Source organism: Gorilla gorilla, chromosome 5, assembly GCF_029281585.2.
Source record: "Gorilla gorilla gorilla isolate KB3781 chromosome 5, NHGRI_mGorGor1-v2.1_pri, whole genome shotgun sequence".
NCBI lineage: Eukaryota > Metazoa > Chordata > Mammalia > Primates > Hominidae > Gorilla > Gorilla gorilla.
The window spans coordinates 85,875,765-85,901,954 of record NC_073229.2 but is presented as its reverse complement, the minus strand read 5'-3'; the positions used below and the strand labels follow the sequence as shown (position 1 = coordinate 85,901,954).

Below are 26,190 nucleotides of genomic sequence, written 5' to 3'. Positions count from 1 at the left end.
GTTTATGTTACAGTAATTGCTAAGAATAACTCCTCTTAATCTGTATGCATAATTGATAGTGATAATAGAATTACTCAGGATAAAAGTAAAAATGTTAAATTAAAATGACCTTCAAGATACATAATACAAACAACACTAAAATTACTTATTTTGTAATTCAATTTGGATTCTGCTTTATGCAGTTTGACTATAATAAAATTAAATTACACATTTGAAAATACATTTAATAATTAGATTCCAATCTATCACAATCTCTGCAACAAAGCAATGAAATGAGTTTAAAATACCTGTATTTTTAAAAATTTAGAGCATATAATGTGATCAATTGAGTAGTAATAAAAATACTGAAATGAGAAGCAGTGTTATATTGAACTCATAATCAAGACCATTCTGCTCAGATCATTGGCTTTGCCTATTCACTGAATATCCCCTACTTATCAACCTGATGCTCCTATTGTGTTTCCCAGAAACATAGCAGTTTACAATATCATCTATAAAAATAACATTTTAAAAAAGAAAATAAGTCAAATTTGTAAGCCCATGGCCATTCATCTGAAGGATGAATATAAATAGAAATATGTGAATTCCTATGACTTAGATGACAATTTCTGATCCAGTTAGATATTCTGGTATATCATCCAGGACAGAGAAGAGGTCAGGACACAGGGGTAAGTGAAGTGTAAAATGGTTTGGTTGTGTTTGGTTTATGGTTATTCCTCAGAACTATAGTTTCTTATGTAAAAACAAGGCAAAAATTCCAAACCGTCAAAATTTTTGGCTACAGCACAGGTAAATATCAAAATTAAGCACAAGTAATATCCGAGGTGTGTAGATTTCTAACTGGAGGCTTCCTATTCATGATTAAGTATGATCAGTTACTAATAGAGTACTATTCACAGAGATATATACTTACAATTTTTTGCATATCTTAAGAAAATAAGTTATGTGTAGTTGTGGTCACTAATTATTAAAAAAGAAGATAAATCACAGAAAAGAACTGTGGTGATTCTGAAATTGTAGGAAGTCATTTACATATCTGATACTTTTCAGCTATTTTAACTTGAGAATTCTTGGGTTCAGTGAAGTTTCTAAATAAACATTCAGCTTCTGAGCATTTAGAGTTAATATTTTAAAGTTGATGCTTTGCAGATATAAAAAGTCATGTTATAACATCATTCCTTCCTTGACAATTATTAAACTACATCCTATCAATTATATAATCAAAGCCCAGCAAATGGGATATTAGAAATTATAAATGTAATATAAATAGAATATAAATTTAATTGTTTTTAATGTAAATATTTCAAAGGCAAATAAGAATTTAGTGAATGTATGTAACTTGAATTAAGTCTCATTTAAATTAAAATATTATCCATCTGAAAAAATAAAAAAAGGTTTCTGAATAGAATAGATTGTGGGGGATGAAAATTCAGTTTTTGTACCCTTCTTATTCTTTCTTAATTCAGTTGTATGATACCAGACACATTTGTTAATAAACAAATAAAGCAATTCTGGAGAATTGCTTTGTTATGTGCCTCATAATTTATCTTAATAAATGAACCAAGTGCTGTTTTTGGAGTGGTAAAATCTATAAAACTCCCATGGACAAGACCAACAGGAGACATGGGCTCTGCAGTATCGTTAATGAACAGAAACAAGTGAAGAAAATAATGGAAAATAAATACTACGATGATGGGCTTAATAAATGTGAAATAAAAGCAGCTGTATCAAAGGAACAGTATCAGCAACAATAGTGAGGGCCTAAAGGAGGATTTTCAGGAAGGTCTTGGGTAATAAGTGGTAACTAGCAGAATGGTTATGGGAAAGTATCCAGGCCAGGTGGTTATCCAAACAGCTGCAAACCATACAAAATAATTTCATTTACTTCTTATCTGCAACAACAGGTTGTAAGACAGTACTTTCCAATTTGAAGAATCATTTGAGAGTGGCTCCTGTCACCTGTTAATAGCAGTTAAACTAAATCTTTTGTATCAATAAGCTAAATGGAGGCACGATGTTGGGTCCCTCTAATGTTAAGTTCTGAGTTCTCATTTTTAACAATTGCTTTCATTGTTATATTTTTAGTTGCTATGCTGCAAAATCAACTTGTCTTTTATGCCCCTCCTCCTAGTATTGCAGAGCAATTCTTATGTTAAAAGCCCGGTGTGACAGTGTCATTATGTAGTAGTGTTTAACAGTTTTTAGTAAATCCTTTTGTATAAACAAGTTGGGTAAGTAATTTCAATCCGTCAGACATTCTATTAAAATGCTTATAAAGTGAATAAATATGTATGGGATAAAACTGCTGATAATGCCAATATAAGTAGCACAATTTCTGCATGTTATAAATTTTTACAGATCATTGTGTAAATATTTTTGTGAAACATGGGGTTATAAATTGTTATGCACTTCTATTTTATAAGTGTTTTCAAAATCTTTCCTCCATTCAAGCTAAGAATGTAAACATCACATAACCTTGAAGGAACAAAGAGTAAAAGTTTAACATTAAAAGTTTAAAATTGAAATCATGGGCCCTTTGCAAATAACAAGAAGATGATTGCATTAACACACCCTGAAATTAGCAAGTGGAGTTCATTCCAGGAAAGCAAACCTTAGCATTCATAAAACGTTCAGTATAGTTCACTATTTTAACACTTGATCAAGAAAAATACACATGACTGTATCAATCATTATCATATCATGTATCATTTAATCAATACGATTATATATAAACAGATGAATAAGTAAAACCATATAATGATCTTAACGGATGCACAAAAATCACTTGAGAAAACTTAATTTCCACTCATAAAAACTGTCAAAAACACTAAGAATAGGCCAGGTGTGGTGGCTTATGCCTGTAATCCCAGCACTTTAGGAGTCCGAGGCAGGTGGATCACGAGGTCAGGAGATTGAGACCATCCTGGCCAACATGGTGAAATCCCGTCTCTACTAAAAATACAAAATAAAATAGCTGGGCGTGGTGGTGTGTGCCTCTAGTCCCAGCTACTCGGGAAGCTGAGGGAGGGGAATCGCTTGAACCTGGGTGGCGGAGTTTGCAGTCAGCCGAGATCGTGCCACTGCACTCCAGCCTGGCAACAGAGAGAGACTCCATCTCAAAAACAAAAACAAAAACAAAAAACAAAAAAATCTCAGAATAAAGGGTAAATTCCTTAACCTAATAAAGGCTACATTTTAAAAACTTATAGCTAACATCATTCTTAATGATGAAAACTAAACCCTTTCTCCTTCAGATTTGATACAGGCAAACATTTCCTCTCACAACACTGCGATTTAATATCCTACCAGAAGTCCTACTGAGTGCAGTAAGACAGGGAAAAGAGATAAAAGGTATGCAGATTGAACAGGAAGAAACAGAACGGTCTTTATCTACAGATGCAATCATTATCTTTGTAGAAGATAATTTTCTCTATAGAAAACCCTCTACTATTTTTGAAAAAAGCTCTTGGACCTAATAAGCTAGTGTAACAAGGTTCGCAGGATATAAGATCATCATACTGAAGTCCATTGCTTTCCAGTAATGAACACTGGAATATTGGAAAGAAGAAACACAAAACAAAACAAATATACCACTTAGAACAGTAAACAAAAATGAAGCATTTAGGTATAAATCTAATAAAATATTTATAATATCTCTGTGTAGAAAACTATAAAATATCAGTGAAAGAAATCAAAGATATGTGTCACTGGAGAGATATTTCTTAACATAAATTGAAAAACTCAATATTGTTAAGATATTGTTTCTTACAACTTGACTTTTATAGATTCAAAACCATTTCACTCAAAATTCCAGAAAAGATTTTAAAAATATATATGAAGAAATTATTTCAAATTATTTATATAGGCACTTCTCCTTTAAAGAGGTGTGCATGACTCCTCATCTCTGAAGCGTGGATGTGCAAAGCAACTTCCCTCTAAAGAGTAATGTTAATATAATGTGATGAGAGCCTTTTCTATGATGTCTTTCTCTCAGAAACATATAACACCAGTGTAACCATGGGAATAATATTAAACCTAAATTGAGGTATAGTTTACAAAATACTTGACCAATGCTCTTCAAAACAGTCGAAGTCATCAAAAACAAGGAAGCATGAGAAAATATTACAGTCTAAAGGAGCCTAAGGAGATATGCAACTAAATGGAATGTGGTATTCTGAATAGGATTCTTGAACAGAAACAAAAGACATTAGATAAAAGCTAAAGAAACTGTAATAATACATAGACTTTAGTTAATAATAATGTAGTAATATTGTGTCACTAGTTGTGACAAATATACCATGTGAATGTAGGATGTTAACAATAAAGGAAACTGGTTACGTAGTCTATGAGAACATTCTGTGCTACCCTTGCAACTTTTTTGTTATCCTTAAAATTATCGCAAAATACAAATTATATTAAAATTTTTTTAAACTATCCCCTTTAGAAAATCTTTATTAGGTAAGTAGTTTTTTTCTTTGCAATGAAAATTAAAATAAATGTTAATATTGTTCATAGGTAAGAACGTAGACAAATGGACATTTTAGATAACTCTGCCAAGAATATAAATTGATAATGTGACTGGGCAACATAGCATGACCCATTTTGTATAATGGACACAGAGAAAATGTCCATTTTATATAATGAACACACAAAAATTAGGCAGGTGTGATGGTGCACACCACCTGTAGTCCTATGTGGGAGGCTGAGGTGTGAGGATTACTTTGAGTTTTATATTACAGTGAGCTATAATCGGGCCACTGCATTGCACTCCATCCTGGGTAACAGGGAAAGAACCTGTCTCAAAAATAAATAAAATAAATATATTGATAATGCATTTTTGAAGAACAATTTATGATATTCAAGGAAAGACAATGAACACTTCGATTATTGACAAAATCAGACCTGAGTTTATTTTGCATATAAGTTTATTTTGCATATAAGAGTAAGCCACTAGTGATGAATTCCTCTCAAAAAAAAAAAAACACTGCTATGGGTTTCTTTTTGCTACAAAGATGGGGAGGTTCACTGTGGCAGTGGGAATTCAATACTGAAGATGTCATCTTGACAGTACAAAATCAGACCATCCATAAATCCACACACGGTTAAAGCAAGTCTTTCTTTCTTTTTTTGTTTGTTTGTTTGTTTTTGTTTTTGAGACGGAGTCTCGCACTGTCGCCCGGGCTGGAGTGCAGTGGCGTGATCTGGGCTCACTGCAAGCTCCGCCTCCCGGGTTCACGCCATTCTCCTGCCTCAGCCTCCTGAGTAGCTGGGACTACAGAAGCCCGCCACCAAGCCTGGCTAATTTTTTGTAATTTTTAGTAGAGATGGGGTTTCACCGTGTTCGCCAGGATGGTCTCGATCTCCTGACCTCATGATCCACCCGCCTCGGCCTCCCAAAATGCTGGGATTACAGGCGTGAGCCACCGCCCCCGGCCCTAAAGCAAGTCTTACTGTTTGTTGGTCAAGAAAGTCTTCAGCTAGGTAAGGATCTAGCACAGTGGAGTTACTAACATTCTGGATGGTCTAAAATTCATAGTTACCTAGCTTCAGCCGGGCAGACCCAGTTGCAGTGAAAAACAGAACTTAATTTTTATATCACCTAAGTAACTGTGTATGCAAGTAAAGCAGAGTGGCTAAATTTGGCTAGCTGATTAGCACAGACCAATAAATTCTACTTTTGCAAATTTGCTTGTCTTGTGACTTTGGTAAAGTTATATATTGTGAATAAGTTTTCAGTAAATATTAGCTGTGGTAAAAGTTATGATCCAATACTGTATAATGATCTAATTTCTATTCATTTAATTTATCCTTTTTCATCAGCATCACCCCAGACTGTGCTCTCCCACATTATATTTCAGCCATTCAAAACTACTGGCAATTTCTGGATTAACTCACACTCTTTTCTTATTCTTGCCCTTGCGTATACTCTGCCATGATAAAAATACATTTCTGTATATGCTGATTATAGCATTTATCATATAATTGTGTCGGCTACTTGTCTATTTTCCCAACTGGGCTCAGTGCTTCTTGAAGGCAGACACAGAGTTTTACTTACGTTTGTATTCTTAGCATTCATAAAATACCTGCATGTTGTAGGCACTCGACAAATCTGTATCTATAACTATGGACATTGCACTTTAATCAATATTGTGGATCCTCTATCAGTTCTTGAAGCATGGTTTAACAGCTGACATCTAAATGGTTTTTATTAAAGCGTCCCTAAAAATTAAGAGGAAGTACAATCGTCTCTGACCTATTGACTCTTTCCATATCTATTCTTCCAATTATGGAGCATACCTTTCATGACATGCCCCCAATTTCTCCATTTTAAGAGTCTCCTAGAGACCTCTGTTTTATTTCTTTTCAAACAGTTCACTTGGATTTAAGCAGATACATACAATAACATAATCTCTGTATTAGTTTCCTAGGAATGACATAATAAATTACCACAAACTCGTTAGCTTAAGATAACAGAAATTTATTTGTTCACAGTTGTGGAGACCAGAAGTCCAACTGAAGTGTCAGCAAGGCCATGTTCCCTCTGAAAACTCTAGGACAAAATCTTATCTTTCCTCTTCCAGCTTCTAGAGGCTCTGGGTGTTCCTTGACTTAGGGCTGCATAATGTTAACCTTTATGTGCATGTTCACGTGGCCTTCTCCCCTGTGGGTCTCTGTCTTCTGTGCTTGTAAGAACACTTGTCACTGGATTTAGAGCCCACCGAGTTAATCCAGAATGACCTCATCTCAAGATACTTAATTAAATCTGCAGAGACCCTATTTCCAAATAAATTCACATTCACAGATATTTAGTGTTAAGTATTAGACATACTGTTTTGGGGCCACAATTCAACTCATTGTCACCCCAAGGAAGGCTCCCAGCTACATGTTGTTGGAGCTCTGAAAACACGTTGAATGATGGAATCCCAAGATGAAAAGTGACAGTGCTCATGTGTATAATATATACAAATATCGTTTTCATTTTTTTTCCTTAGATGTCTTCCTGGATTTTCTGGTCAGTTTTGTGAAATTAATATAAATGAATGCTCTTCATCACCATGTCTACATGGTGCAGACTGTGAAGATCACATCAATGCATATGTTTGCAAATGCCAACCAGGTAACTATTTAAAAAATAATAAGCGTACTGCATATATAATAATATATATGTTTATGTAAATGTATATGGACATGTATGTATAATACAATTTTGACAATCCACTCCACCAATACTATTGTTGACTACTAATCAAGTTTTAAGCAATGATCATTCTTTAAAAACATGAAATGAATGTTGTATGATACTAGAAAGCAAGCACTTAGGCTATCATCAGGAAATCTTAATGTTTAGAGTGTAATACCTTATTGATGGATTTTCTAAACATATGTAAGCCTCATACTTCTGATCTTTGTATCAATTATGCCTGGCACACAGCAAGTACTTTATCAATGTTAGCTCTTATTAGTATTGACATTATTATTTCTTCCAACAATCGTCAGCACAGAGATGGACGAGCTGAATAAACTTGTTTTCTTCAAGGAATAATTGCTGCTGTTGTCTAAATATTTGTGTCTCCCTGAAATTCATGTGTTGAACCCTAATCAACAATACAATAGTATAGTATTAAGATGTGGGACTTTGGAAGATGATTAGGTCATGAGAGTAAAGCCCTTGTGAATGGGATTAGTGCTTTTATAAAGTAGACCCTAGAGAGCTAGCTGGCCCTTCCACAATGTGAGGACACAGCCAGAAGGCAACATCTAAGAACCAAGAAGCAGGCTCTCAACAGACACAGGATCTGTCATCAACTTGTTCTTGTACCCTGCAGCTTCCAGAACTGTGAGAAATAAATTTCTGTTTTCTGTAAGCTACCCAGTTTATGGTATTTTTGTTATAGCAGTCTTGAATGGATTAAGAAAACTACTCATTAAAAATTGGTCTTTTTGGCCATCTCTACCTTTGATCATATTCCTTTAGGTCTATATTGATATAAGTGATTGTTGATCATGCATTTTTTTTCCTTCTTTTTTCTTTAGTTCTCTAACTTCAGATTTTTGCTCTTTTCCTACATCTTCTGCCACTCATCTTATTTTCAACATTCAGTTAACCCAAAAGGGATGTTCAATGCCTAAATTTCCTTGAGCAGCAGTAATTTCTCAGGAATATATGTAGGGGATATTTCTGGTCACTTAAAAAAAGTTATTGAGCCAGTCATGATAGTAGCATGCCTATAGTTCCAACTATTTGGGAGGCTGAGGCGAGAGGATTACTTGAGCCCAGGAGATGGAGGCTGATCCATGCTTTGATTGTATCTGTGGATAGCCACTGAACTCCAGCTTGGGAAACATAGCAGGACTTGATCTCTTAGAAAAAAAAAAGTCCCTATTTACCTACCTCACAGAAGACTTCAGAAAGCCTATGGAAACCCTAGGGTTCTGGGCTTCTGGTTATTGGGCCCACCACGGAAATAATAGCCATGAGAGTATTAGGACTAATATGATTTATGTGAAGTCACACAAACTAGTGAATACCTATCAACTGAGTGTCACCCACATACTATTTAGAAGTTAAACATCACTCAGAGACCTACTCTGTTTTTTGAACATTCATTACTAGTACCAGGTTTTATTTGGTCACATAGAACATCTGGAGAACTTTGTACTTCCCTTTTGAAATAGCCACCCGTACATAAAACGGGAACTCTTGTAGGTAAAATAAGTAGAATAAAATTACAGTTTTCTTATGTAAGAAATGAATACCATTTCAAACATTTTGCCTCTTTCAAGCAAAAAATATCTTTATTGTGCCCACAAACACTTCATACTCTATGGTAGCTAGCATAAACAATAAATTCTACAGGAACAGTTAAGTAAAATACCCATATAAATTTTGTTTATCATAACAATAGGTATCTTGTAGCTACTAGATTCATTTTCTGTTTCATGTTAATAAACATCTTACAGGTGCTAGATTAGTTTTGTTGCTGTAGGTTGATTCCACTACTCTGGATTCACTTGCAAGCAAGAGGACATTTTTAAGCTGTTGAATCGTTCAGGCTGCTTTTCAGATCCCTATTGGGAAGCAGAAGACCTCAAAATGATACCACCTATATTGCTAGGTGTTATTCAAAATCTGCTGATACCTTTGACTTTAGAGTTACTTACACTCTTCACAACTTAGTCATGGGAGTGAAAACTAAGTGACAAATGAAAAAGTCAAATTTTTGGAAAATGCTATTGACACGTCCCCAACACTCCTGTCTCTGCTCCAGCCATAGCTCTTAATCATGCCAATCCATCCTCCCTTTAAAGTTATTTAAGGAATAATCTTGCTCCTGCAGATTACTCTTCATCCCTTTCTCATTTTCTTAATGGGCATAGTTTGCCACGGTTTCAGGGTGTTTTTATTCCCACAGTAAAATTAACTCTCTTGTGTACAATTTTATAGCTTTGGTAAATGCATAAAGTTGTGTAACCACCCTCACAGTAAGGCAATTAACCACCATCCTCCAAAATTTTCTCATGCTGTCCCTTTGTAATTAACTCTTTACCCCCAAAAGGAACTGATTTTGATAGAATACTAATTTTTCTCTATAATTTTTATTGAAAATTCTACCTTTTTTCAGCACCTCTGTCTCGTGTATATGAATTTTATATTTCGAAGATCAAATGTGTGAGTTCTTTGGCATGTATGTGCTTAGAAAATAATAATAATATCAGTATTACTGCATAGACACCATGTTATTTTAGATGTATTAACTAATTAAGTTTTCATAACATTGAGAAAAGGGCATCTCATTTTACCTGATTTTTCAAATAAGGAAACAGAGTCCCAGAACCACTGGGTAATGTCCCACAACATGTTAGTGGCAAAGCTAAGATTCACACCTAAGACGTCTGCACTGACACTTGTGCATTCATCATTTCTCATATTCCCCCAAAATGTTATCTTGGTGAAGAGAAACTCCTCATAAAGTTTCAGTCATGCAAGATGAATACATTCTAGAGATCTGTACAATATCATGCCTATAGTTAACAGTAATGTATTACACAGTTAAACGTGTTAAATGGTGAGAGCTCATGTTAAATGTTCTTACTACAGTAAAAAATTGAATTGACCAATCATTAAAAAACAAAGGCCTTCCCCAATAAAATCAATCAATGTGGTTCAGCTTAGTCTAGATGTTAGCAATTCTAAACACTGTGAGAATTCTCAGGAAGTCTCCTACCCAAATCTGTTTTTCTCTTTAAAAGATTCCATTAGAAAAATATAAAACTTTTCACTCTTCTGAGTAATTCACAGCAATTTGCTTTCTCCTAAATGCCATAGAAAAACACAAAGACTGATTCATTTCATTTACACATGTCCACTTCTCTGTCATTGATTTTTAAAAAGCCTCAAATAATTTTGATAATTTTTTCCTAGGCTTTGATCTCAGTCATGCCATTATCCTTATCTTACACAGCTCCAGGTAGAAAACTACACTAAGTATTCCTCTGTCTTTAAATTGGTTAAACACTATAAATCATTGCCATTTTCTTCAGTTGTGGAAATCTTTCTTACATTCATATTATGTTGCTAATTATCAAAATACTCTTGTCTTTATCTAACAACAACTCCATGGTTGTCATCCTGGGTAACTCCACCTCTATGCCAAAAGGTTTTATCTCTTTTCTCCCTTCCCTCTTCATTTTAGTACAAACAGAGCTGCATGAATCCTGCAACATTCTGAACAGAACACAGTTTGAAAAACTAAATACTGTTTTCCCCACCAGACATTCTGCAAAACACACTGAAATTTAAACTGGATATAAGTGGGTTAGAAGACATTGTAAATGTTGTTTATTTTTGTATCACCAAATCCTAGTAGAGAGTTTGTATCATAATCGGTCCTTGGGGAGTGTTCAGCACATATTGAAAAAGTACAATTCATTTATGATGGCCAATGTTGTCCAGTCATGACAGGGCCATGGTAAGCATAAAGCCCTCCACCATCTCTAGGCAGAAAAATTATATAAATATGCCACTTCCTCCAAGCCAACAAGGTATAAGACTTGACAAGTGGGGCTCAGGTTAGATTTCAGACCTCATTCAACCTCTTTGCATGAATTCTTTGTGCAAGAAACAATCTGAACATCATTTAGGACAATCCTAATCACAGAGTTCATCCTGTACCTACATAGGGAATTAAATGGGTTTTTGAGCTCATTTCCGATGAAGTATCAATATAGGTATTCAGATGTTTTTTATAGAAATAGAAACACACTTAGTATGTTTTAAGCCGAAATAGTACCATGTATAGTGTCATCTAACAATGTAGAACACCCAGTAAGTGATATCAGAGCTATCCCATGAAGAGCAAATTGAAAGTGATAGGGAACAGTTTGTGTACCACAAATCCACTCAGAGTTGTTCTCAATCCCTGGGACAGTCACTGTGCCCAGATACTTTTTATACCCAGCAGGGGTGCAATGGTGTTTATATTGCTGGTGATGCAAACTTCAAATGCATATTTTGCCCTTAAAGTAGTATTGTTCATTTTGTAGCAGAAATGCTGCACTATCCTTGGGGCAAGAAAACAGAGAAACAAACATAGATAATATCTGCCACCAGTAGCCACAATTATTGTCAGTGATGAGGTGGCTGCATTTAGAACAAAAGAGATACAGAATAATCTTTTTTTAAATCAAGATCCATGAAAAGTAAAAAATCCTTATTATGAGATAAAAGAGTGTATACTATTGTATTTTCATGAGGATGTACATGTAAAATTTTTTTACATATTCTAGAGTTAGACTAAGAAGAGAAAATAATTTTATGTTATCCAATTACTAAATAATGTATTAACTAGTTAGACAAAATTATTTTAGGTTTAGGTTTATTTTTATTTTATATTCATAACATCAGATAGAAATCACTATGGGCGGAGAGGGAAAATGAAATGAAAATAAAATATATAAATCTTAGAAGTAGTGACATTTATTTTCATTCATAAACTCCAAGTATTATAACTTATGTTATAGAATGGTAATATTAAAACTGGTCAATATTTCTAGCTGAATATATCAATGTATTTAAAGATTTGGTTTAGTCTTCAACTTAAGATCACTCTAGTTTTAGGCTGGGTGGGTTGGCTCCCTTGAGCCCAGGAGTTTAAGGTTGCAGTAAACTGTGATCATGCCACTACACTCCAGCCTGGGTGACAGAGCAAGATTGTCTTTAAAAAAAAATTAGTAAAAATTTACTCCAATTTTATTGCAATGTGTCACCTAAAGTTGTCTTTATTTTGCACCACAATTATTTTCAATCATTTATTTCTTATGCACTTACTTATTTTATATTATGTGTCAGACATTAGGTTAATACTATTAGTTTAACACCATAATAATTTGATTACTTTTCCTAGATTGCTAATGACAATTTTTGGTTTTTGTTTTCAGTTACCAAACTATTTTCTGAATATTTGGTTACCTTATTAAGAATGAACATAAAACCTACATAAGATTCAAAAGAAAATATATTTCATTTCTGAACATTAAAAAATATCCAATAAATATTTATTTGCCTGATTTATGTTTTCTTATTCTGGTCTCATTTCTTACCCATTACCTTGTCCCACACCAGAATAAGCACCTATTCATCTTACGTGTTTCTTCATACTAATGGGTATGATTGACACTCAGTATCCACTCCCATGTAGTGTGGTTTCCTGTACTGCAGAGGCAAGAGTATTGAAAACTACAATTTCCAGACTCCCTCAAAACTGGAGTTGCAAATATAATTGAGTTCCGCCAGTAAGAAACATACCTAAAATCTGAAGGCTCTGATGGAGACCATTTCTGGGTGTCTTAGCAGATTCTTCTGGTAAAAAAGTCATGGAGCTATGTGGATCTTTGCAGCAGATCTCACTGTAGAGTCACTATTTCAGTGCGTAGGTGCATTGAAATGGCAGCTGCCTGGTAGTCAGCCTTCCTTGGATTAGCACAATGGGCTCTTGAACTCAAAAATCCTAAGAGTGCTTTTATATTTCTCATCTTCCTGATCCTGACTGAGGGGACATCTCCCAGAAAGTCATACCTGTGGTTCTTGGTGTTACTCCTACAGCTTTCCTTCCTTCTGATAATTTTGTAAGCATCTAATTCCATTATTCAGGTCCGTTTTGCTTAAATAACTAGAGTGATTTCTGTTTCTTGTAATGAATCTTGACTAATTTATTTTCTATCCTTGTTTGTTGTCTTTGACCAACACAGCCTTAATGTTTTTCTCAGTTTGACTGGGCTTTAGACAGACTTCTTCCTGACTATAGGGCCTGATCTCCCTTTTCGTAGAGCATTTACTTTAGAAAACTTGTAGTTGTAAATTATTTCTCTGTCTCTTTGAGATGTAAATCTTCTCTCAGGCTGTTTCCCAAGGACCTGGGAGTCATTCGTTCAAAAATGTAATCCTGTACTCCGGGGGCTGAGGTGAGAGGATTGCTTGAACCCAGGAGGTTGAGGCTGCAGTGACGTGTGATCATACCCCTGCACTCTAGCCTGGGCACCAGTGCAAGACCCTGTCTCAAAAACAAAACAAAACAAAACAGCAAAAACAACAACAATGAAAGACAAAACAAAACAAATGTAACCCTGGAACGAAACAAATAGTGCCCCTATTTCCCAGTCTCTTTGGGAGAGTAGAAGCCTAACTTCAGTAAGAGACAGCAAGTACAGGTGGCCTATTGAAATTGACCAAATTCCCACCCACCCAAACATCCCCCTGATACTTTTCCGTTAGCTCACCTGGCCTTTAAAAATGTTCCTGCTCCCATTTATTTTAGTGGGGTTGAGTACAAGCTCTCTACTCTATTGTAAAAATCTGTCTCCTATGCAGTACTCTTGAATGAAGTCTTCTTTGTCTGTATAACTGGCCCAGTGCAATTTTTCTTTTACACTTCCCATCTTATGGTTTAAAGCTTTATCATGTTCTTCACAGTATGAGAAGCAAAGGAAAACTATGTCATTTTAATTGCTTAAAATATATTTTGAAATATTCGATCAGAAGAGGATACAATATATAAAAAATATAAAATACACTGTAATAAATGTGTATAACTACCGTGTGTTCTGAGAAATAGAATATTAGCAATAATTCTCGCCACCTCTATATCCCTCCAGGAACATCCCACTCCCTGAAGTAACTATTCTGAATTTTATATCAGCATTCCTTTAGTATTTGTTAGAGTTTTATTATATGTGTATGCATCTCTAAGCAATGTTACTAAGTTTCATATGCATTCGAATTTTATAAGAGCATTTATCAGGGTGTATTTTTATGCAATATGTTTTTATGCTCAATAATATGTTTGTGAGACTCAACTATGTTTGTGAGACTCAACAAAGTCATATTGGCTTTTTATAAACCCTGTGAAGATGTTTTTTTCCATATCACCTTTTATAGCTTCTTTAGTAGAGATCCCTGCAGAATCAGCCCAGCACATGAAAGAGCATTGCAAAGTGGAAAGAGTCTTGGATGAAGATTTGATAAATTTAGTCTCTTGGCCGCTATTTCTAAGTTTGATGTGGACATTGCCATGTCTATTAGACTCAGGCCCTATTTGTTTCTTATAATGAAGTGTTTCAATAAATCATTTCTAAGTACCTCAAAATATGTGTTTAATTGTTTTGTTACAATTTATCATGGAAGAACAATCAGAATATCTTCCTAAGTATAAACAATAATTAAATTTTACATTTCCCAACAGCCAGGGCTCAGATTAAATGCTATTGGACAATACATAGAAAAATAAAGAAAAGTTAAAAAGTTGTGATTAGAGTAAGCATAGTCAGTGAGCAGTGAGAGCTGCCTGTAAAGACCCATTGTCCCTATGTGGAAGGGTATACTTAGGTTAACATGATGTTGTGGCTAGCATGTTAGGCATATTAAGATTCATTAGAAGTAATTATCTGATAGGAAAGAATCAATGGTTTCAAAAAAACGTTCCTAATATCTACCCAGTAAAGCATAGCTGAGATATTAGCTTATGGAGTACTTAGCAATGTTGGTTGATAGGTTGATGATGGAAATAATAAAATGTTTGACTAGCAAAAGCCAAACAAAATACATACAATCAAACTGTGTTTTGGTCTGGAAAATTTTAGATTGTCATGTTTAATGAGAATTCTTACAGCCAATGGCCAAATGTACGTAGACACAATACTTATATTCTATAGAATCACAGTATAACAAATACTAAATGTAAAATACTAACTGTAATACTACAAGTATTACAAATAACATTGTATATCTAGATATCTATAGTAGGTGCTTTCCTCTGAATTTAAGACTCATATTAAGGGAATTATTAAGTGTCTTTATTCTATTGCTTTCCATGTATTTATTCCAAAGTAAAATAAGTAAAGACATTTGAATATGTAATGTTGAATGGCACCACGGATAAGAGCTGAGACATATCATACATGTACTCACTTTCATTTATACTTAACTATGTGATTTTAGAGCAAATTATTTATTTTCTCTGAGTTTAATTTTCTCTTGAACTAAATAGAGATAGAATAAGAGCTACCTGATAAACTGATCATGAAGATACACTGAGGTAATTTGTACAAAACATCTAGCATAATTATTTCAAATAGTAAAAGCCAATAAATATAGGCTTAGCATAACTGTTTTTATTATCATTAAAAATTGCATATCTGCTTTGTAATTTTGTTGAACAGGATGGTCTGGACACCACTGTGAGAAGGAGCTTGAGTGCATTCCCAACTCATGTGTTCATGAACTCTGCATGGAGAATGAACCTGGCTCGACATGTTTATGCACACCTGGATTTATGGTAAAGATTACTGGTGGTTGTGGTTGTAATAATTTTTTATTCTCTTTGATACACAGTAAATAGTAGAAAATTATATGGTGAAAAATAAGGTCGGAGTAGTTAATCTTCAGCGCATCTCTCCTTCTCTGTCTGTGCACGCTACACTTTTCTCAGCATTCCTCTTTCCCTTCTTGTCCATGCATCACTTGCACCCTCAGTCCTTTCTTTCAGAAGAAAAACATTCTGATAAATTGATCGACACCAAGGTGCAAGTGACTTAATGTATTGGCCTTTAATGTCTTAATGCATTTGGAAGGAGGATGCCAGCGGAGGAATTACTTAATACTGTCAGGGTCTTGGCGGAACTTTTATTTTGCCCAAGGACATAGTACTACTTCCAGGGTTGGGCTCAGCATATTGTATGTCCAAGGAGGACGGATCTGCTTCCTTAGCAAGTTTGAACTGGCCTGAACTCCATTAGCACTAGAAATGACTTTCCTTGGTAAAAATGTCTCTTTCAAAAAATAGCATTTGACCACAGTCTTTTATTAAAACTGACCGCAGCGCATGAATATAGTGAAAAAACAGCAATTGGTAAGAATGTGTTATTAGAAATTTTAAATGTATATTTATAAATATCATTATTAGACCAGCCTTCACTGAAATTAAGGCTAAATAATTAGAGATGGGGTATAGTCAGGTGACTAGAGTCAGTGCCAGAATAAAGAATCATACTTCAAGCATCTGGCCAGTGTGTATAAAAGATGAACAAGTGTGAAGGGAAGTGTAAATGGAGCTGGAAACTCCTTCTCAGAAGTGAAAGATCAGAAAGGAAAAACCAGAACCAAGAGTCTCTAGACGAGGTTAAGGAATTACATAGAAAAAAATAATCAATAACTGTCACAGAACACAAGATTTTGAAAAATCAGTTGTAGAAGGACCTGGGCTTAAGTCCAATGCTGTTCCCTCTTAAAGGATATTCCCAGGGCTCATCTGTTTTGGAGGGATATGAATAAGCTCAAACAGATATCTTCCTTTCTCTGAGAATTCTCTAATTTTGGATTTGCCCTAGGAAAAAGATTTTCTCTTACTGCTACAAAAGCGATAGATCTTTGGAGAAAAATATCAGATGCTCTGATACTTACATTGGAAGTTAGTTGGTACCAAGAAGTTATTTTTCTGACACCTCAGATTATACCAATAATGTCTTCCTCGAAGAGTCAGTATAAAGAGCAAAATACTGAGATGTGTCTTTTATTTAACTATGTCTTCTGCCAGTGCAGCCTTAGATACGTAGGAATCTAAATAACTTAGAAAATCAATGCTTATTTTATATATGATATGTTTTCATAAAAACAAATAATTTACTACCAAATATCTATAAAATTTCCTGAAATAGTTAATCTCCTGGTATATGTTCTTTCACATGTGAAATATGAATCTATTAATATTTGAGCTCTTTCTTTAATAAAAAAATCAAATCTGAAGGATAAATACATTAGTATATGTTAGAAATAGAAACATCTTGGAAAATATAGTTTTATAAGACCACATGTCTACTAAATAGAAGAAAATGGTATAGACATAATGCATTTACATTTTAGTAAGGCATTTAATAAATTAATTTCAAATGGATAGTTTTGCAACCATTCTCTAAGTACTTGAAAGCTGAAACAAAATTTAAAAACTTGTCATAGCAAGAGATAATGTTTGTGTGAAATGCTACAATGAGATAAAGGAGATTCAACTTTTGCTAATGCATTAGTTATTCTTTAAAATGAGTAGCTAAAGATAGGGGAAATTCAGTTTATTGAAAAAGAATTTTAACATTGAAATGTTATTCATGCCAATGCTATAGCAGTATGTATTTACTCTAAATTAGATATTCCTAAGAAATATACTTTTGAAAATCACATGCAAATTATTAATTGGAACAGAAAATAAAATAATCTGCTGAATTATCAGAAAATCAAATATTCAAAATATTTGATAAAATATTTGTAGCAAGTTAAATTTGTAAATATTGAAATAAAATATTGAAATGGATACAGGTATGGAAAATGCATAAAAACATTAGAAAATCACTTTTTAGGTTTGTTTTTCCCTCCCCCACTAATCTTTACTGCAAATGGGATATTAAAAGAATAAAAATCACAACCATGGGGAAATGCGAAACTTCATGGATACTTCATTCACAGGAAGATATCAAACTTGAGAGAGTCTTAAGAATAAAGCAGTTATAAGAATTAGAAAAAAGGTAAATTGATTTGCATTAGTACTAAAAATGAAGTGTGTACATAGAGTGTAGGTGAACATGAAAACAGTGTCCATAATGGAGAGTTGACAATGTACAGGGGGTAAGTCATGGCATTCTAGCACTAGAATAGATGGGAAGAGACTAAACATTGCATCAGTTATCACATTCTGTTGGAACGTTTGCTCATTTCTCTGTCAACTCTGAAACACTGTAAACTCCTGAAGGACAATGACAACGCTGGACGTTGCAGTATTCCTAAGAGCACAGAGCACAGTATAGGCGGTCACTGATTTACAATTATTCGATTTTATGATTGTACGAGAGTGACATACGTTCAGTAGAAATGGTATTTTGAACATCCCTACAACCCTTCTGCTTTTTACTTTTAGCACAGCATTCAATAAGTTACATGATCTATTCAACGCTGTAATATAAAATGGGTGTGGGGTTGAATGATTTTGCCCAAGCTGTTGGCTAATGTAAGTGTACTGGGCAAATTTAAGGTAGGCTAGGCCAAACTATGATGTTCAGTAGATTAGGTGTATTAAATGCATTTTCCACTTACAATATTTTCAACTTTTGATGGGTTTATTGTAATGTAACCCCATCATAAGTCGAGGAGCATCTGTATATGTGTTTTCATTTTGGTCATCATTGTTAAGGTTGTTTTATTACTGCTCATAGCATATTAGTCACAGTTGTTTTAAATTCCCAGTCTGATAATTACAGACTCCCTGCCATACCTGAGTCTGACTTCAATGCTTACTCTGTCTCTTCTATTTTTTTGGCTTTTAATGTGTCTTGTAATTTTATATTTAAACACATGATGCATTGGGTAAAAGGAACTCAGATAAATAGGCCTGTAGCATAACATTTTATGTTTATCTGGCTAGGAGTCAGGCTGTGTTTGCTATGCTACAGCCATAGGTGTCAGAGGTCAAAATTTCCTCTTATATTTTTATTTTCATCTTGCCTGTTGTATTTTGGTTTCATTAGAAAATTCTTCTTAAAGAAGTGTGAGGTGTGGAGTTCTTTCAGTTGTAATCTCCTGTTGTTATAAAAGATCCCTGTTGATATGGCAGTAAGGTGTAGGGAGAGGGTAAGCCTTTAACAGTCCTATAATTAGGTCTCAGTCTTGGTGATTCTGTGCCTCTGGTCTGTGACCTTCAAATGTGCTTCTCTGTACCCCAATCCCTTAGGTGAGACAGAAAATCTACACAGGGCTGGAGTTGGATATTTCCCTCCCCGCAGGTCAATTAAGCTCTGGTAAAATAGTTTCACTTGAGGACAAGCCTTGTTAAGAGGAACAGAATGCTCTGGGAGTCTTCAAAATGGCTATTCTCTCCTCTCCATGCATGAGGGGATTTTTCTCCAAACCTCACTGTGAGAACCCTGTAGCATTTTTGAGCGTAAAGTTCATTACAGTGTGGGATATTCCCTAAGAGTGGGCTCCCCTGTAGTTTCTAACTAACTCTCAAGCTCGTACACACTGAGCCTCCAGCATTTCATCAATTACAGTTTGTTTTTCTACCCTGGTTTTGGCTCCAGCAGAGGTTTCTGCTTCTGAATTTCTGCTCTGGTAAGCTATAATTCTTTGTATCTGCCTGACTGTCTCTCCAATGTTTGGGGGCAGAAGTTTTCCTTTAGTGGGAAATGATCTCAATTTTCTTAAAAATCTAAGAAGAGTTGATTTTTAGTTTGTTCAGCTTTTCTCTTATTGTGTAGATGGGAATGATGACTTCCAAATTCTCTATACACCAGACCAAAACCCAGAATTTTGTGATTGTTTTAGAATGAAAGGACCTATGAATATATTTATTAAGAAAACATGAATGGATTTTCTTTCATTCATGTAATTCAATGTGTCTTTTTAAAAAAGGATTTTGTTGTTCTAATTAGGCTTCTCAGGTATCTCAACTTGAATAGTTGTCTTGTTTTTCGGAGTTACTAGAAGGCTTTACGGGATTGTTCAAAAGTCATTAATTTGGCAATCAGATTCTCCATTAACATGTAAAAAATTAAAAATTAAAAATTGTCTTGCATGTGTACTCTAATTACACCAGCTGATACAGTAGCACATGCAATCTGTGTAAAGAACATTCAAATAATTCAAATAATTGAAATATGTTTGTATTGAATTTTTAATTGAACATGAAACAACAAAGCACAATTCAAAGCAATAAGGCTTTTACCTAACAATTTGTAGCAATTCTCTTCACATTAAATCCTTTTATGTTCACCTGAACTTCCCTCTAATATCTTTCTTCTTCTCAGAGATCTTCAGAAAAATGGCACTTTTTCCCCAGATTCCTTTTATTTAAGCTACTTTAAAAGTTTCACTAATTAGGTCATCATATAAAAATGTTAATTCAGCTACATATTTACAGGATTAGATAGGATTAATATTACTACAATTATTCTTGTTTAATGATGAAGAGTGATGCGGGAGGTAAATAGTCCCTGCTGGATAGGGAGATGGGAAGCTGTTTTTTTCTTTATTTCTGAGAATTAATTTTTTGAAGATAACATTAAAAGTCTGAACTCTCAGGTTTTTCTTAATGTTTAGAGCTATGACAATCTCTGACAAGCTGATAATTAGTGAATATTATTCGTTTAAGCAGATCCAATTACAAAAGTGATTCCAAACAAGATTAAAGTACTTACATCATTCTGAAATTCAAATGTTCTGTAAAAGAATTTAAATGACAGAATACAATTTTTGAATGTCCTATACTTGCTTAAGAATTCAAGAAAAATGATCATTCTCTTTTTCATTTGATCAGAACTGCTCATTTCTTCCTCAGTAAATGAAATTCTGCCAAACAAGATTGATCTCCATGCATTAACTGATGAGTGTCTATTGGTCAGGCTTATTGTGTTTTGTAAATGATAGAGTCGATGAAAGTGTAAATTACAGCCCTTAAATTAAAACACAGATGTTTATATAGTGTGGAAGCTGTATTTGTATTAAAGTGAAGAAAAAATGGAGAAACTATTTTCTGAGAAAAAAGGATTCTGAGTTCTACAGAAGGACAGCCTATTTGTGGTGTTCAGTTTTTAAATGTCATCTTCAAAATAAACCTAACACAGAAGACACCAGTATAGCAAGACAGACAAACATTTTGATGTATGTCTATGTTTCTGGTCTTTATTTTCTCATGTGATAAAGTCATCAATATTATTAACAAATATTTACCAAGTGTTTTCTGTGTTTGAGATGACTTGTTCTATTAAAAAATATTTATTATCTCTTAATAGGAAATAAAGCAAAGATGCAATTTTAGACAAACTCATAACGCTCTTTTAAATAGATATTTTTGTGGTTTTGACATTTATCCTTATTTGAATTCAAGTAATTTGTATTTTAGATCAGTCAAAACACATCCTTTGGATACTCACTAAAACAATGTATTTGGAAAACTTATAAAGAAATACGTATACACTCGTCTTACATTCAAATTAAGGAAAAGGGTACAGGCTCACATCCTCTTGCAATGCACTAAAAAAATCAATAATGCTCTTATTCGGGTGAAATTTGATAGTTTTCTCTAATATATGTTGAGCACCATTTTTTGCAGATCCTTAAAATAATATAAAAATCAATTAGTTTCAGTTTGTTATCCAAACAGAGCATTCAGCTGTATGGAAGAGACAAATAATGTGTGGGATAATAAGGAAGTCAGCATTGGGTACAAAATGAAGAAAACTGTATGATGAGGGAAATAAAAGCATTAGCTAGGACGCTTATTTGGTAGTAATATTAAAAAATAATAAAGCAATTGGCGAACTCTGAGTAAAGTAGTCGTTAGGAAAGATTTCTCAATGGACAAAAGATAATGGCTTCCTCCTAAGGATTAGAAAGGTATCTCTAAAAGCGCTGAAACTTAATCTGTACCACCTAGTGGAAGTCCACCCTGAGGGTTTGCTCAGTACTGCTAATGAGAATGCTAAATATAAAATAGCCATAAGAAATAAGCCTCAATCTGCTTCTCAGGACAAGTTTTACCACAAACAACAAAAAAAAAACACAAAAAATGTATTTTCCTCTCCCCAGATCAATTAGGCTCTGGTAACAGAGAGCCAAGATCCTAGCTTTTATGAAATCTACCACCTAAAAAGCAGAGGATGCATGGGGGGAAGAAACAAAATTATTGTGTTTATTTATTTGTTAATTTGTTTATGGGCAGCAATGAGTGCTATGGGGAAGAAAAAGATGGAGGGATGTGTGTTCTGAGCATTTCTAAGCAACACAGTGACAGTATTTTGTAATGCAAGGTATGTGAGGGTTTTGGGGGAGGAGATGGTGCAAACTAGAATAAAGACATAAATATTAATGAAAAGAGGAAGTTTTCTGTATTAAATAAGTATAATGTATAATGAAAAATGTAGTTTAATATTTTCAGAAGTAGAATATTTAAAATAAGTTGCCTTACATTTTATTATGGCACAGCTGTGATGTACAATCTAAATGTCTTACAACTTGCTGGTTGCAGTGGCTCATGCCTGTAACCCCAGCACTTTGGGGAGCCAAGGCTGGTGGATCACTTGAGGTTAGAAGTTTGAGATCAGCCTGGCCAACATGGTGAAACCCCGTTTCTACTAAAAATACAAAAATTAGCCAGGCTTGGTAGTGGCTGTCTGTAATCCCAACTACTGGAGAGGCCAATGCACAAGGATTGCTTGAACCGGGGATTTGGAGCTGGCAGTGAGCCGAGATCTTGCCACTGCACTCCAGCCTGGGCGACAGAGTGAAACTCAAAAAAAAAAAAAAAAAAAAAAATTCTTACAACAGCAGTTTTTATTGGTAAATGGAGTATGGTAAAATAATGACCACCTCATAGACCTATGTAGATATTAAAGATAATGAATGCCCACCTTTCATCTTTATGCATCAGATTTTTGCTTAATGTGGCTGGTGGAAGAATGTATTTGGTAGAAACCTAGAATATATTTAATGTCATATATTGACTCAAAAAAGTAATGGCTTAACATTTTAGACTTCAATTAGATGGAAAATTCTCTGAGCCTGTTTCTTCACTTACAGCATGAACATGTGGATGAATTAAAAGCTTGGCTATATTGAAGATAACATTGTTAACCCATTGGAGAGTTGGGCGCAGAATTTTAAATGCCCATACTTACAGACTGGTAGATCAGTGTTCTTTCCTCTATGCCATAAATCTTATCCATTTATTTTTAAGATAGATAACTAAATGCAATATCCATTTATTTTTAAGATAAATAACTATATTATTGTCTATATATAGTTAATATATTATGTAACTAAATATATATATATATATATATATATATATATTTAGACAAGCTCTTTCTCTGCTGCCCAGGCTGGAGTGCAGTGACATGATCATAGCTCACTGCAGCGTCAAACTTCTGGGCTCAAATGGTTCTCCTGCCTCAACCTACCGAGTAGCTGGAACTACAGACATGTGTCCCCACAACCAGCTAACTTTTTATAATATTTTTTGTAGAGATGAGGTCTCACTATGTTGCCAGGCTTGTCTGGAACTTCTGGCCTCAAGCACCCGTCCTGCTTCAGCCTCCCAAAATGCTGGGATTGTAGGCATGAGCCACAATGTCTGTACAAAGATATTATTAAGCTACTCTCTAAAATAAAAACAGATTGGATTCCAAAATCGATTCCAAAGTCCTACAACTTTGCCGTAGTCTACAAGGCTGTGTGCAGTTTGACCCCTTCCTGATAACTTCTCTAGCCTCACTTCCTCCTGATCTTCTAACCCTGTACTGTAGCCCCCTATTTAGCCTTCAGTTGCTCAAATATTCCCTTCAAAATTCTGGCTGTGTGTCTTTGCACATGCTACACTTTGACTAGAATGATCTCCAATCCTTCCTGCCCACTATCCCAATTCTACTCATCTTTCAGGTTTTAGCATATGTCCCTCTTTTTCAGGTAAACCTCATAATACTGCCACAACATGTGCTTAGGTAACTCTTTTTTTCTTAAACTATTTTCTGGAAGAGCTTTAGGTACACAGAAAAAGTGAGCAGAAAATACAGAGGGTTCTCATATACCCCTCCCTACACACATGCACAGGCTCCCTCACTATCAACATCCCATGACAGAGTGGTACATTTGTTACAATCAATAAATCTATATTACATCATTATCACCCAAAGTCTGTAGTTCACATTAGAGTTCACTCTTGGTCTTGTACATTCTTTGGGTCTGAACAAATGCATAATGACATGTAACCACCATTATAGATACAGAATAGTAACAATGCCCTAAAAATCCTCTGTGATCCCCCTGTGAATTCCTCTGTCCCCTCCATCTCTGGCAATCATTGATCTTTTCAGGGTCTTCATAGTTTTGCATTTGTAAGGATGCCGTATAGTTGAAGTAATACAGTATATAGCCCTTTTAGATTGGCTTCTTTCACTTAATAATGGGGATTTAATATCCTTCCAGGATTTTTTCATGACGTGAGAGCCCCTGTCAGGGCTGAATAATGTTCCATTGTCCAGATGTACCATGGTTTATCCGTTCAACCTACTAAAGTTTTTCTTGATTGTTTTCAAGTTTTGGCAATCATGAATAAGGCTGTTATAAATATTCCTGTGGAGTTTTTTGTGTGAACATGTTTTCAATTCGTTTGCTATACATCAAGGCACACACTCACTGGATTATACAGTAACAGTGTGTTTACTTAGAAACTGCCCAACTGTTTTCTAAAATATTTGTACCATTTTGCATTCCCACAAGAAATTAGGCAGCATTTTATAATTTGTCTTCATAGCAATTACTAAAATTGTAATTCATCAATTATTTTTGTGGCTATATATTTATTGTTTGACCAACTACTCTCACCTCCCTTCCTCTCCTTCTCTATTCCCTTCTCCCTCTCTGGTCTGCTTTTCTCCTCTTCAATAAGTTCCATAAAACAGGAACTGTGCACATATTACCTACTTCTGTTCTCCAGGCAGATACAACATAGTAGATTCTAAATAAAATTTTGTTGATTAGTATACATGAACAAAAACATGAATGGATTACAATTATTGTGGTGTTAATCACAACTAAGCACAAGAATTTTGTGGAACAGTCTGTTGAATGCAATATCATACACTGCTAAAGATATGATGCATTGTTTTCTACAATAATATTTAGAGTGATTTAAAATATCACTTGAGCCATAAGCTTCCATTAAAACGTTATTATTTATGAAGGAAGCCTAACTATTTGCCAGGCTAAATGTCTTGGATACTTTACCCTAATGAATGATTAAAACAATTTTGCGATGTAAGAATCATTATTTATTCCTATGGTGATGATGAGGAAACAGGCTCAGAGATGTTGGTCGCTTATTCATAGATAGCAAATGTTAGAATGTAGTTTGTCCAGTGAATACAAACCCTATATCCATGAGCACTATGTCAGAAAGTTTTCACTCTGCAACCAAAATACAGTTCTAGACCTTTTCACTCTGAGCCATACTCAGATTTCTTTTGGTGAGCACAGACTACATTAACTTATATAAAGATTAGCTTTTATATTCTGTTATGGCCCGAGTGTTTGTATCTCCCTCACCCAAATTCAAATGTTGAAGTTCTAACCCCGAAGACTATGGTATTAGAATGTAGGGCTTTTGGGAGGTGATTCAGTCATGAGGGTGAAGTACTCATGATTGGGATGAGTGCTCTTATAAAAAAGCTGCAGATAACTAGATAGTCCCTTCCAGCCTATGAGGACATAGTTAGAAAGCACCATCTGTAAGAAAGCCCAGACACTAAACATCCCTCAACTTGTACTTCCCAGCCTCCTGATCTATGAGAAATAAATTTCTGTTATTTATAAGTCAACCAGTTCATGGTATCTTTTTTTGCAGTAGCCTGAACGGACTAAGACTTAGTTCCTTCCATTTTTTTTTTAACCAAAACTTCTTTTCTTCACATGGTTCTTACATGATAACAAATGGAACTGTGCATTTTACACCTGCTAGCTTATTCTAGAAATAATTAAATTCTGGCAAGGCAGTGGGAGAAAATATAACTTGCATCTATTGCATTTTTTATGATAAAAACCAATCTCTGTTTCTCTGCTTTTTCTGGCATTGCCACTGAGAAACGGCAGGGTTTTATACTTCT

General features: G+C 34.6%; 1 protein-coding gene across 1 annotated transcript in view; it reads left to right on the top strand.

Annotated features, from left to right (window-relative positions):
- LOC101154316 (eyes shut homolog) overlaps window positions 1-26,190 on the top strand; it is a 436,121-nt gene that overhangs the window by 283,255 nt on the left and 126,676 nt on the right. The window contains exons 8-9 of the mRNA XM_055391317.1: window positions 6,993-7,117; window positions 15,715-15,830. Of these exons, the coding sequence (XP_055247292.1) occupies window positions 6,993-7,117; window positions 15,715-15,830 (241 nt within the window). The remainder of the gene's footprint in view (window positions 1-6,992; window positions 7,118-15,714; window positions 15,831-26,190) is intronic.